The sequence below is a fragment of the Oncorhynchus mykiss genome, chromosome 12, assembly GCF_057628025.1.
Source record: "Oncorhynchus mykiss isolate SJ-2025 chromosome 12, ASM5762802v1, whole genome shotgun sequence".
In the NCBI taxonomy this organism is placed as follows: Eukaryota; Metazoa; Chordata; class Actinopteri; order Salmoniformes; family Salmonidae; genus Oncorhynchus; species Oncorhynchus mykiss.
In genome coordinates this window covers 8,198,486-8,212,637 of record NC_143033.1, presented here as the reverse complement: position 1 = coordinate 8,212,637, position 14,152 = coordinate 8,198,486, and the positions used below count along the sequence as shown (strand labels likewise).

Here is a 14,152-nt window from a genome sequence, read left to right as displayed (position 1 = left end):
TGACTCGGATACACCAGCTCTGTCAGGAGGAATGGGCCAAAATTCACCCAACTTATTGTGGGAAGCTTGTGGAAGGCTACCCGAAACATTTGACCCAAGTTAAACAATTTAAAGGCAATGCTACCAAATACTAATTGAGTGTATGTAAACGTCTGACCCACTCAAAGCTGAAATAAATCATTCTCTCTACTATTATTCTGACATTTCACATTCTGAAAATAAAGTGGTGATCCTAACTGACCAAAGACAGGGAATTTTTACTAGGATTAAATGTCAGGAATTGTGAAAAACTGAGTTGAAATGTATTTGGCTGAGGTGTATGTAAAAGTCCTACTCCAACTGAAGGTTGTCATTTGGGACTGGGGTGAAACAGATAGGGTTTTTTGTCTAATCCCCACCCCCACCCCTCAGGATTGTGGCTGCTGTTTGTTGTTTATGAAAATTAGCACAAAGTTCCACCTCGTGTGACACAGAGGGAGAGAGAGAGAGAACTGTTCCACCCTAGACCCAAATGAGAGAATATCCCGCACACGGGCAATGTGTTCACACTCAACTAGGAACCAAAGGACCTTCTGAGGAAGTAGTTCTTCCCTAAAGTCTCCCTACTGTTAATGGCCATAATACTCTAAACCACTCTGTATCCGTAAAAGCCCAGTTGTGTCTTCCCAGAAACCTTTGTTAAAAACAGTGTTTTGTATTTATAGGAGCCTCACATCTCTGTATGGACATTAAAGTGGAGGATTTCTCCCTGTGTGATTTTAACCATGTTTATATACCTGTCCTTATTTCTTCAGTTCACCGTCTTACCAAATGTACTGTTTTTTTTTTTTTTTTTGTGCCCTAGGGGAATGGAATCAAGACCTACAAATATAACGCCTTGACGTTCATCCCACTGAATTTGTTCGAGCAGTTCAAACGAGCTGCTAACCTTTACTTCCTGGCCCTGCTCATCTTACAGGTAAGTCTGCTGAAGACAGCTTGTGTTCCATCCAACTTTCAATACTAACGGATTCTAAGAATCTTCAAGTGCTAGACGGTGAGGTTCCACTTGTAGCAGTGTTCTGTCAGACATCCCAGTTTCTGCTACAGTACGGAAGGAATCAAATCAATACTATTGTCAGTGGTTTCGTAAAGAACAGGTGTCGACTAACGGGTGAAATGCTTACTTATGGGTCCTTTTTCAACAATGCAGAGTTAAAGATAAGACTTTAAATAATAAATCAATAGAAATAGTGACACGAGGAATAAATACACAGTGAATAACAATAACATGGATATATACAGGAAGTACCAGGTAATAACATGGCTTTACACGGGAAGTACCAGGTAATAATACCAGGTAATAACATGGCTATATACAGGGAGTACCAGGTAATAACATGGCTATATACAGGGAGGTAATAACATGGCTATATACAGGGAGTACCAGGGAATAACATGGCTATATACAGGAAGTACCAGTTAATAACATGGCTATATACAGGAAGTACCAGGTAATAACATGGCTATATACAGGAAGTACCAGGTAATAACATGGCTATATACAAGAAGTACCAGTTAATAACATGGCTATATACAAGAAGTACCAGTTAATAACATGGCTATATACAGGGAGTACCAGGTAATAACATGGCTATACACAAGTACCAGGTAGTAACATGGCTGTATACAGGGAGTACCAGGTAGTAACATGGCTATATACAGGAAGTACCAGGTAGTAACATGGCTGTATACAGGGAGTACCAGGTAGTAACATGGATATATACAGGAAGTACCAGGTAATAACATGGCTTTTTCAGGGAGTACCAGGTAATAACATGGCTGTATACAGGAAGTACCAGGTAATAACATGGCTATATACAGGAAGTACCAGGTAATAACATGGCTTTTTCAGGGAGTACCAGGTAATAACATGGCTATATACAGGAAGTACCAGGTAATAACATGGCTTTTTCAGGGAGTACCAGTACTGAGTCGTTGTAGGGTACCAGGTAATTGAGGTAGATGTAGGTAAAGATAAAGTAACTAGGCAACCGGATGGATGCTTCTCCGAAGCACGAACCCACCAAGCTGTACTGCTTCTTAACATGCTGCTTAACACGGAAACACTGTACAGATGGCGACTGAAATCAGCGTGCATGCAATAAGGACGGCGGGGTGGCAGGGTAGCCTAGTGGTTAGAGCATTGGACTAGTAACCGAAAGGTTGCAAGTTCGTATCCCGAGCTGACAAGGTACAAATCTGTTGTTCTGCCCCCGAACAGGCAGTTAACCCACTGTTCCTAGACCGCCATTGAAAATAAGAATTTGTTCTTAACTGACTTGCCTAGTTAAATAAAGGTAAAAAAATAAATAAAAAAAAGTCGCTAGAGTGCAATTGTACAAGGACAATCCCGGCCGGCCAAACTCTCCCCTGACCCGGACGACGCTGGGCCAATTCTGCACCGCCTCATGCGTCTCCCGGTCGCGGCTGGCGGCGACACAGCCCGGGTTCGACCCGTGTCTGTAGTGACGACTCTACCACTGCGTTGCAGTGCCTTAGACCACTGCGCCACTCGGGAGGCCCCCAATTGTCATAGATACCTTAATAGAAAATGACTCAAGTAAAAGTGAGCCAGTAAAATACTACTTGAGTAAAAGTCTAAAAGTATTTGGTTTTAAATATACTTAAATATACTTATACTTAAATATACTTAAGTATCAAATGTAAATGTAATTGCTAAAATATACTTAAGTATAAAAAGTAATCATATCACATTCCTTATTAAACAAACCAGACGGCACCATTTAATTTTTTTATTAACAGACAGACAGGGGTACCCTCCAACACTCAGACATAATTTACAAACAACACATGTGTATTTAGTGACTTGCCAGTAGGGATGCCCAGGGATGTTCTCTGTTTAGTTAGCCACCGACCCAGGGGATTGGATGTGCTGACAGCCCGGTACATCACTGGGGAAGAGAAGCTTACCCCTATCCATATCTACTTCTATCGCTCCACTATCCCTGCACTTTGTAAATATGGTACCGGTACTGACCCTGTAATATAATTTATCGTGTTCAACGTACATGACCGTGGCCTGAGCGGTGATGAAGTGTTCTTTTTAAGCAATAAGGCACGAGGGGGTGTGGTATATGGCCAATATACCACGGCTAAGGGCTGTTCTTAGGCACGACACAACTCAAACCCCTGAGGTGTCTTATTGCTATTATAAACTGGTTACCAACTTAATTAGAGCAGTACAAAGACATGTTTTTGTCATACCCATGGTGTACGGTCTGATATACCACGGCTGTCAGCAAATCAGCATTCAGGGCTCGAACCACCCAGTTTATAATACAGGACCCTGGTCTGAGTAGTAATGTCGTGTTATACAGGACCCTGGTCTGAGTAGTAATGTAGTGGTGTTATACAGGACCCTGGCCTGAGCAGGGATGAAGCACTGTTGGTCAACAGAAACCGCAGATCAATAAAATATGAAGCATTATAATCAGATTATTCCTGCAGTCAACACACTGCCTTTACATGTTCTAACGTGTCGGATAAAGGAATAGATTGTGATATTAATGCACATGTATTTATTCGCCAGATTATTCCTGAGATCACCACGTTGCCTTGGTACACCACCTTAGTGCCTTTAGTTCTGGTGCTGGGAATCACAGCCATCAAAGACCTGGTGGACGATCTGGTGAGTGACTCCGACCTCCTCCTCGCAGGCTGCATCTCAATTCTCCACCCTTGTTAACACTCCCCATCATGGATTAAAAAAAACACAAGATTGATGTAAAAGCATTGGCGAGAAGTTCTCTGCAAGTATACAAAAAGGGGGAGGAACTTCATCCAACCATGTCGTTTCTACAGACTCTGTTAACTTCATCCAACCATGTCGTTCCTACAGACTCTGTTCATCCAACCATGTCGTTCCTACAGACTCTGTTCATCCAACCATGTCGTTCCTACAGACTCTGTTCATCCAACCATGTTGTTCCTACAGACTCTGTTAACTTCATCCAACCATGTTGTTCCTACAGACTCTGTTAACTTCATCCAACCATGTCGTTCCTACAGACTCTGTTCATCCAACCATGTCGTTCCTACAGACTCTGTTCATCCAACCATGTCATTCCTACAGACTCTGTTCATCCAACCATGTCGTTCCTACAGACTCTGTTCATCCAACCATGTCGTTCCTACAGACTCTGTTCATCCAACCATGTTGTTCCTACAGACTCTGTTAACTTCATCCAACCATGTTGTTCCTACAGACTCTGTTAACTTCATCCAACCATGTCGTTCCTACAGACTCTGTTCATCCAACCATGTCGTTCCTACAGACTCTGTTCATCCAACCATGTCGTTCCTACAGACTCTGTTCATCCAACCATGTCATTCCTACAGACTCTGTTCATCCAACCATGTCATTCCTACAGACTCTGTTAACTTCATCCAACCATGTCATTCCTACAGACTCTGTTCATCCAACCATGTCGTTCCTACAGACTCTGTTCATCCAACCATGTTGTTCCTACAGACTCTGTTCATCCAACCATGTCATTCCTACAGACTCTGTTAACTTCATCCAACCATGTCATTCCTACAGACTCTGTTCATCCAACCATGTCGTTCCTACAGACTCTGTTCATCCAACCATGTCATTCCTACAGACTCTGTTCATCCAACCATGTCATTCCTACAGACTCTGTTAACTTCATCCAACCATGTCATTCCTACAGACTCTGTTAACTTCATCCAACCATGTCGTTCCTACAGACTCTGTTCATCCAACCATGTCATTCCTACAGACTCTGTTAACTTCATCCAACCATGTCGTTCCTACAGACTCTGTTCATCCAACCATGTCGTTCCTACAGACTCTGTTAACTTCATCCAACCATGTCATTCCTACAGACTCTGTTCATCCAACCATGTCATTCCTACAGACTCTGTTCATCCAACCATGTCATTCCTACAGACTCTGTTAACTTCATCCAACCATGTCGTTCCTACAGACTCTGTTCATCCAACCATGTCGTTCCTACAGACTCTGTTCATCCAACCATGTCATTCCTACAGACTCTGTTAACTTCATCCAACCATGTCGTTCCTACAGACTCTGTTCATCCAACCATGTCGTTCCTACAGACTCTGTTAACTTCATCCAACCATGTTGTTCCTACAGACTCTGTTAACTTCATCCAACCATGTCGTTCCTACAGACTCTGTTCATCCAACCATGTCGTTCCTACAGACTCTGTTCATCCAACCATGTCGTTCCTACAGACTCTGTTCATCCAACCATGTCGTTCCTACAGACTCTGTTCATCCAACCATGTCGTTCCTACAGACTCTGTTCATCCAACCATGTCGTTCCTACAGACTCTGTTAACTTCATCCAACCATGTCGTTCCTACAGACTCTGTTCATCCAACCATGTCGTTCCTACAGACTCTGTTCATCCAACCATGTCGTTCCTACAGACTCTGTTAACTTCATCCAACCATGTCGTTCCTACAGACTCTGTTCATCCAACCATGTCGTTCCTACAGACTCTGTTCATCCAACCATGTCGTTCCTACAGACTCTGTTCATCCAACCATGTCGTTCCTACAGATGAGAGACGCACCAAGAAAGAGGCCTCCTTTTCATTGATGGCATATGCAGCGCACTCCATTTAATGAAGAGAACATTGTGGTCCATTTTTAATCTTAGTGCTGAACCCCTGCCTGGTGTTTTCCCTTTCTAACAGGCCCGCCACAGGATGGACAACGAGATCAATAATCGGAAGTGTGAAGTTCTCCTGGACGGCAGGTAATGACTAGGAACCACAGAGAATCACTCCGTCGCTATAACTAGTTTTAATCGATGGGGGCAGCTCCATTGAAGGTTTACACCATTTTAAAGTAGTCAACTGGGCGGGACTTGAAGTGTTTTTAAAGGAAGGATCACAAAGTTCCATCCAGGTCATTAGGAGGGATCAGCCAATGAATTGTGAGCAAACATTCCATAACTGCGGATGGCAGTAAATCGCCAGCCTTGGATTTACACCTGTTCAAACAACACACTCAGGTGGCAGTACTGGTTCAGTATGTTTACCAACTCATACAAGTTGTAGTAGAAGAAGAAGAAGGAAAATGGACTACTTCAAAATGGAGATGTCCATCTGCCCGTTCTTTCACAGACTCCATAATGGGACCGATTTTAAATCAAATCAGTGAAATGCTAACTTACAGGCTCTAACCAATAGTGCAAAAAGGGTATTAGGTGAACAAGAGGTAGGTAAAGAAATAAAACAACAGTAAAAAGACAGTGAAAAATAACAGTAGAGAGGCTATATACAGTAGTGAGGCTATATACAGTAGTGAGGCTATATACAGTAGTGAGGCTATATACAGTAGAGAGGCTCTAACAGTAGCTAGGCTACATACAGATACTGGTTAGTCAGGCTGATTTGAGGTAGTATGTACATGTAGATATGGTTAAAGTGACTATGCATATATGATGAATAGAGAGTAGCAGCAGTGTAAAAAGAGGGGTTTGTGGATGGTGGGTGGGCACAAATGCAAATAGTCCATGTAGCTATTTGATTACTTGTTCAGGAGTCTTATGGCTTGGAGGTAAAAACTGTTGAGAAGCCTTTTTGTCCTAGACTTGGCACTCCGATACCGCTTGCCATGCGGTAGCAGAGAGAACAGTTGTATATCTAGGTGTATGGTATGAATGTATATTACACAATACTGTTATATTTTCTATCTGTGGGTGTGGAGCTCCTTGGTGCAGCAGCATACCGTTTTATAATATCTTGAATAGTTTTTGTTGTATTTGTATGTGTTATGCATCAAGACAAATGTCATGCTTTGAACATGACCTACAAAGAATCTGAATAGCTGAATGAAACAAACTTTTTTTTCCAAACCAGGTTTCAAGTGTCGAAGTGGATGAATATCCATGTCGGTGATGTGGTTCGTTTGAAGAAAAATGATCACATCCCGGTAATGTCATATATTTGTTCTTTGACTAAAAACCCAACTAGTCATTATATAATTCAGTTACAATATTTTGATTTGGGTATTTTATTTTTTTCCCCATTTTTTTTTTTTCTTCATTTAGGCCGACATTCTGTTGTTGTCCAGTTCAAACCCCATCAGTCTTTGTTATGTTGAAACCGCCGAGCTCGATGGGTAAGATGTTCTCCAATGGACGTTCAATTATGGGCTTGTCCCAAATGGCTCCCTATTCCCTATATAGCGCACTACTTTAGACCAGAGCCCTATAGAACCCTATTCCCTATATAGTGCACTACTTTAGACCAGAGCCCTATAGAACCCTATTCCCTATATAGTGCACTACTTTAGACCAGAGCCCTATAGAACACTATTCCCTATATAGTGCACTACTTTAGACCAGAGCCCTATGGAACCCTATTCCCTATATAGTGCACTACTTTAGACCAGAGCCTTATAGAACCCTATTCCCTATATAGTGCACTACTTTAGACCAGAGCCTTATAGAACCCTATTCCCTATATAGTGCACTACTTTAGACCAGAGCCCTATGGGCCGTGGTCAAACTTAGTGCACTATCCTGTATAGAGAATAGGGTGCCATTTGGGATGCGTACCATGTGTCTTAAACCTTTTTTTATGTGTGATTTAATTTAAAAGAACGTCCCCTTTGATAACATGATAAAATGACATTGACAGAACGTGCTTTTGTGTAAACGTAAAACATTTTAGAGGCGAAGTGAGACCAAAAGGGTTTGCTGAGACTTGTTATAATCACATAGTCTCCTTCAACCTGGAGATTCGATTGAAAACTCATTAGTCAAACAATACTATCAGAAGCCCAGCATGGTTCAGTTAATTCAATCAAATTTTCAGGTTATTGTTCTTGTGTAAAATGTACAGAGGTTTCCTTTTAAAAAAAAAATATATATATATATATATACTGAATTTGTCCCGAAATGAGTCTACTGAAATGTCAATGTACATTTGATTGTTTTGCAGGGAAACCAACCTGAAGTTTAAAATGGGTCCGAAAGTGACAGACGAGAGACTGCAGGAGGAGGACCAGCTGGCACAGTTTGACGGTAACATACTGCTGTGCTGTCCGTCTTAACTAACCGAGGGACGTTACATACTGTATATTTATTTCGATATGTGTGGTGGGTTTAAGAGGCATGCACTAACTGTACATCGCTATGGAGAAGAGCATCTGCAAAGGATCAAAATGTTGTATAAAATGTGTGTATTTTGGAGAGGGAGTGGGAGAGAGAATCCTCATACAGCCGTGATGGTGTGTCACTGTTCCCTCGTTTCCTCATACAGCCGTGATAGTGTGTCACTGTTTCCTCATACAGCCGTGATAGTGTGTCACTGTTTCCTCATACAGCCGTGATAGTGTGTCACTGTTTCCTCATACAGCCGTGATAGTGTGTCACTGTTTCCTCATACAGCCGTGATAGTGTGTCACTGTTCCCTTGTTTCCTCATACAGCCGTGATAGTGTGTCACTGTTCCCTTGTTTCCTCATACAGCCGTTATAGTGTGTCACTGTTCCCTCGTTTCCTCATACAGCCATGATAGTGTGTCACTGTTCCCTCGTTTCCTCATACAGCCATGATAGTGTGTCACTGTTCCCTCGTTTCCTCATACAGCCATGATAGTGTGTCACTGTTCCCTCGTTTCCTCATACAGCAATGATAGTGTGTCACTGTTCCCTTGTTTCCTCATACAGCCGTTATAGTGTGTCACTGTTCCCTCGTTTCCTCATACAGCCATGATAGTGTGTCACTGTTCCCTCGTTTCCTCATACAGCCATGATAGTGTGTCACTGTTCCCTCGTTTCCTCATACAGCAATGATAGTGTGTCACTGTTCCCTTGTTTCCTCATACAGCCGTTATAGTGTGTCACTGTTCCCTTGTTTCCTCATACAGCCGTGATAGTGTGTCACTGTTCCCTTGTTTCCTCATACAGCCGTTATAGTGTGTCACTGTTCCCTTGTTTCCTCATACAGCCGTGATAGTGTGTCACTGTTCCCTTGTTTCCTCATACAGCCGTGATAGTGTGTCACTGTTCCCTTGTTTCCTCATACAGCCGTTATAGTGTGTCACTGTTCCCTCGTTTCCTCATACAGCCGTTATAGTGTGTCACTGTTCCCTTGTTTCCTCATACAGCCGTGATAGTGTGTCACTGTTTCCTCATACAGCCGTGATAGTGTGTCACTGTTCCCTTGTTTCCTCATACAGCCGTGATAGTGTGTCACTGTTTCCTCATACAGCCGTGATAGTGTGTCACTGTTCCCTTGTTTCCTCATACAGCCGTTATAGTGTGTCACTGTTCCCTTGTTTCCTCATACAGCCGTGATAGTGTGTCACTGTTTCCTCATACAGCCGTGATAGTGTGTCACTGTTCCCTTGTTTCCTCATACAGCCGTAATAGTGTGTCACTGTTCCCTCGTTTCCTCATACAGCCGTTATAGTGTGTCACTGTTCCCTCGTTTCCTCATACAGCCGTGATAGTGTGTCACTGTTTCCTCATACAGCCGTGATAGTGTGTCACTGTTTCCTCATACAGCCGTGATAGTGTGTCACTGTTTCCTCATACAGCCGTGATAGTGTGTCACTGTTTCCTCATACAGCCGTGATAGTGTGTGGTCACTGTTCCCTCGTTTCCTCATACAGCCGTGATAGTGTGTCACTGTTCCCTCGTTTTCTCATACAGCCATGATAGTGTGTCACTGTTCCCTTGTTTCCTCATACAGCCGTGATAGTTTTGTCACTGTTCCCTCGTTTCCTCATACAGCCGTGATAGTGTGTCACTGTTCCCTCGTTTTCTCATACAGCCATGATAGTGTGTCACTGTTCCCTCGTTTCCTCATACAGCCGTGATAGTCTGTCACTGTTTCCTCATACAGCCGCGATAGTGTGTCACTGTTTCCTCGTTTCCTCATACAGCCGTGATAGTGTGTCACTGTTTCCTCATACAGCCGTGATAGTGTGTCACTGTTCCCTTGTTTCCTCATACAGCCGTGATAGTGTGTCACTGTTCCCTTGTTTCCTCATACAGCCGTGATAGTGTGTCACTGTTCCCTCGTTTCCTCATACAGCCGTGATAGTGTGTTACTGTTTCCTCATACAGCCGTGATAGTGTGTCACTGTTTCCTCATACAGCCGTGATAGTGTGTCACTGTTCCCTTGTTTCCTCATACAGCCGTAATAGTGTGTCACTGTTCCCTCGTTTCCTCATACAGCCGTTATAGTGTGTCACTGTTCCCTCGTTTCCTCATACAGCCGTGATAGTGTGTCACTGTTTCCTCATACAGCCGTGATAGTGTGTCACTGTTTCCTCATACAGCCGTGATAGTGTGTCACTGTTTCCTCATACAGCCGTGATAGTGTGTCACTGAACATCAGAGGCAGAGGAGACCGTTCACACGGTCCCAGAGCCCACGGGACTGAGTGTCTTTAATTTATCAAGCAAGATATTGAGCCCTGCCCATGTCTCTTTGCTTAATAAAGGGTTATCTTTTGTGCCTACAACTCAGTGCAACGATTTTGATGTTAAAGTAGACATGTTTAAGTTTTTTAGAAACATCCGTTTAAGGGAATACTTTAGCTCCCCTAATTCTGACACTTCTATTGAACCAGTAGGTTGCTCTCCTGCACATACTCCGACTCCTTTTAGAAGCAAGAGTTATTTTATACCTCCAGCCAATCGTAATCACTCTGAGACATATTGTAGACTTGTGAACTGTCACTGTTTCTTCATACAGCCGTGATAGTGTGTCACTGTTTCCTCATACAGCCGCGATAGTGTGTCACTGTTCCCTCGTTTCCTCATACAGCCGTGATAGTGTGTGGTCACTGTTCCCTCGTTTCCTCATACAGCAATGATAGTGTGTCACTGTTCCCTTGTTTCCTCATACAGCCGCGATAGTGTGTCACTGTTCCCTTGTTTCCTCATACAGCCGTGATAGTGTGTCACTGTTCCCTCGTTTCCTCATACAGCCGTGATAGTGTGTCACTGTTCCCTTGTTTCCTCATACAGCCGTGATAGTGTGTCACTGTTCCCTCGTTTCCTCATACAGCCGCGATAGTGTGTCACTGTTCCCTCGTTTCCTCATACAGCCGTGATAGTGTGTCACTGTTCCCTCGTTTCCTCATACAGCCGTGATAGTGTGTCACTGTTCCCTTGTTTCCTCATACAGCCATGATAGAGTGTGAGGAGCCTAACAACCGTCTGGATAAGTTCACGGGGACCATGCATTGGGGGAAAGACCGCTTCCCTCTGAATCTGGACAATATGATGCTGAGAGGATGTAGGATCAGAAACACTGACGAGTGTCACGGACTGGTCATCTTCGCAGGTAAATACCTTGCATAACCTTTCAGAACCAATGGATATACTCCACTCACTCCACTCACTCCACTCCACTCACTCCACTCACTCACTCACTCCACTCACTCCACTCACTCCACTCACTCCACTCACTCCACTCACTCCACTCCCTCACTCCCTCACTCACTCCACTCACTCCACTCACTCCACTCACTCACTCACTCACTCACTCACTCACTCACTCACTCCACTCATTCATTCATTCATTCATTCACTCCACTCACTCATTCACTCCACTCATTCATTCACTCCACTCCACTCATTCATTCATTCATTCACTCCACTCCACTCATTCATTCATTCACTCCACTCCACTCATTCACTCCACTCATTCACTCCACTCATTCACTCCACTCCACTCATTCACTCCACTCATTCACTCCACTCATTCACTCCACTCCACTCATTCACTCCACTCCACTCATTCATTAATTCACTCCATTCATTCACTCGCCTCACTCGCCTCACTCACTTCACAGTTAGTCCATACCTGTTGGTTAAGAAGCATGTAATGAATAGCACATGATTTGACACAGCCACAGACATCTTTTCAGGTAAATACAGTGCCTTGCGAAAGTATTCGGCCCCCTTGAACTTTGCGACCTTTTGCCACATTTCAGGCTTCAAACATAAAGATATAAAACTGTATTTTTTTGTGAAGAATCAACAACAAGCGGGACACAATCATGAAGTGGAACGACATTTATTGGATATTTCAAACTGTTTTAACAAATCAAAAACTGAAAAAGTGGGTGTGCAAAATGATTCAGCCCCTTTACTTTCAGTGCAGCAAACTCTCTCCAGAAGTTCAGTGAGGATCTCTGAATGATCCAATGTTGACCTAAATGACTAATGATGATAAATACAATCCACCTGTGTGTAATCATGTCTCCGTATAAATGCACCTGCACTGTGATAGTCTCAGAGGTCCGTTAAAAGCGCAGAGAGCATCATGAAGAACAAGGAACACACCAGGCAGGTCCGAGATACTGTTGTGAAGAAGTTTAAAGCCGGATTTGGATACAAAAAGATTTCCCAAGCTTTAAACATCCCAAGGAGCACTGTGCAAGCGATAATATTGAAATGGAAGGAGTATCAGACCACTGCAAATCTACCAAGACCTGGCCGTCCCTCTAAACTTTCAGCTCATACAAGGAGAAGACTGATCAGAGATGCAGCCCAGAGGCCCATGATCACTCTGGATGAACTGCAGAGATCTACAGCTGAGGTGGGAGACTCTGTCCATAGGACAACAATCGGTCGTATATTGCACAAATCTGTTCTTTATGGAAGAGTGGCAAGAAGAAAGCCATTTCTTAAAGATATCCATAAAAAGTGTTGTTTAAAGTTTGCCACAAGCCACCTGGGAGACACACCAAACATGTGGAAGAAGGTGCTCTGGTCAGATGAAACCAAAATTGAACTTTTTGGCAACAATGCAAAATGTTATGTTTGGCGTAAAAGCAACACAGCTGAACACCATCCCCACTGTCAAACATGGTGGTGGCAGCATCATGGTTTGGGCCTGCTTTTCTTCAGCAGGGACAGGGAAGATGGTTAAAATTGATGGGAAGATGGATGGAGCCAAATACAGGACCATTCTGGAAGAGAACCTGATGGAGGCTGCAAAAGACCTGAGACTGGGACGGAGATTTGTCTTCCAACAAGACAATGATCCAAAACATAAAGCAAAATCTACAATGGAATGGTTCAAAAATAAACATATCCAGGTGTTAGAATGGCCAAGTCAAAGTCCAGACCTGAATCCAATCGAGAATCTGTGGAAAGAACTGAAAACTACTGTTCACAAATGCTCTCCATCCAACCTCACTGAGCTCGAGCTGTTTTGCAAGGAGGAATGGGAAAAAAATTCAGTCTCTCGATGTGCAAAACTGATAGAGACATACCCCAAGCGACTTACAGCTGTAATCGCAGCAAAAGGTGGCGCTACAAAGTATTAACTTAAGGGGGCTGAATAATTTTGCACGCCCAATTTTTCAGTTTTTGATTTGTTAAAAAAGTTTGAAATATCCAATAAATGTCGTTCCACTTCATGATTGTGTCCCACTTGTTGTTGATTCTTCACAAAAAAATACAGTTTTATATCTTTATGTTTGAAGCCTGAAATGTGGCAAAAGGTCGCAAAGTTCAAGGGGGCCCGAATACTTTCGCAAGGCACTGTACCTCACACACTTTCATGATCAATATACAGACCTACCAACAACATGGACATGTATTCATGTAAATATGCTGTCTTGGACTTAATCTCATATGCAAACCCTTCCTCATCTGTTTGTTTGGTGTTTTAATGTAAGGCGCCGACACTAAAATCATGAGGAATGGGGGCAAGACCAGATTCAAGAGGACTAAAATCGATGAATTGATGAACTACATGGTGTACACTGTAAGTGGTATTTACCTTCGGTCATCCACTACACCTTCGCAAAAATATTTCACCCTTTATGAAATGGAGTCTCTTTTAAAATCCATTTACATCAGAGTGTGACGTATGTTGAACAACAAACCTCGGTTTATTTTATTATTTTACATTTGTGACCAGTGTTTTCTCTCTAAGTTTGGTTGATATACTTTTTTTTATTTTGGCTCACGCGACACAGTTATCCTCAGTTGCTGTGACTACTACTATCTGTCCCGGGATCCTGCCAGACCAAGAAGTCCGAATTTGTTTGCTGGAGCTAGCTACCATTCTAGCTGGTAGCTATCAGTAGAAAGCTAGCAGGGTTTTCCATTTTG

General features: G+C 43.0%; 1 protein-coding gene across 2 annotated transcripts in view; it reads left to right on the top strand.

Moving 5' to 3' along the window:
* The window catches only part of atp8b1 (ATPase phospholipid transporting 8B1), a 74,063-nt gene that overhangs the window by 27,789 nt on the left and 32,122 nt on the right, over nucleotides 1-14,152 (top strand). For both annotated transcript variants that reach the window (XM_090191618.1, XM_090191619.1), the window contains exons 4-11: nucleotides 845-958; nucleotides 3,593-3,691; nucleotides 5,750-5,811; nucleotides 6,920-6,992; nucleotides 7,111-7,181; nucleotides 8,006-8,088; nucleotides 11,208-11,366; nucleotides 13,714-13,802. In XM_090191618.1, the coding sequence (XP_090047744.1) occupies nucleotides 845-958; nucleotides 3,593-3,691; nucleotides 5,750-5,811; nucleotides 6,920-6,992; nucleotides 7,111-7,181; nucleotides 8,006-8,088; nucleotides 11,208-11,366; nucleotides 13,714-13,802 (750 nt within the window). The remainder of the gene's footprint in view (nucleotides 1-844; nucleotides 959-3,592; nucleotides 3,692-5,749; nucleotides 5,812-6,919; nucleotides 6,993-7,110; nucleotides 7,182-8,005; nucleotides 8,089-11,207; nucleotides 11,367-13,713; nucleotides 13,803-14,152) is intronic.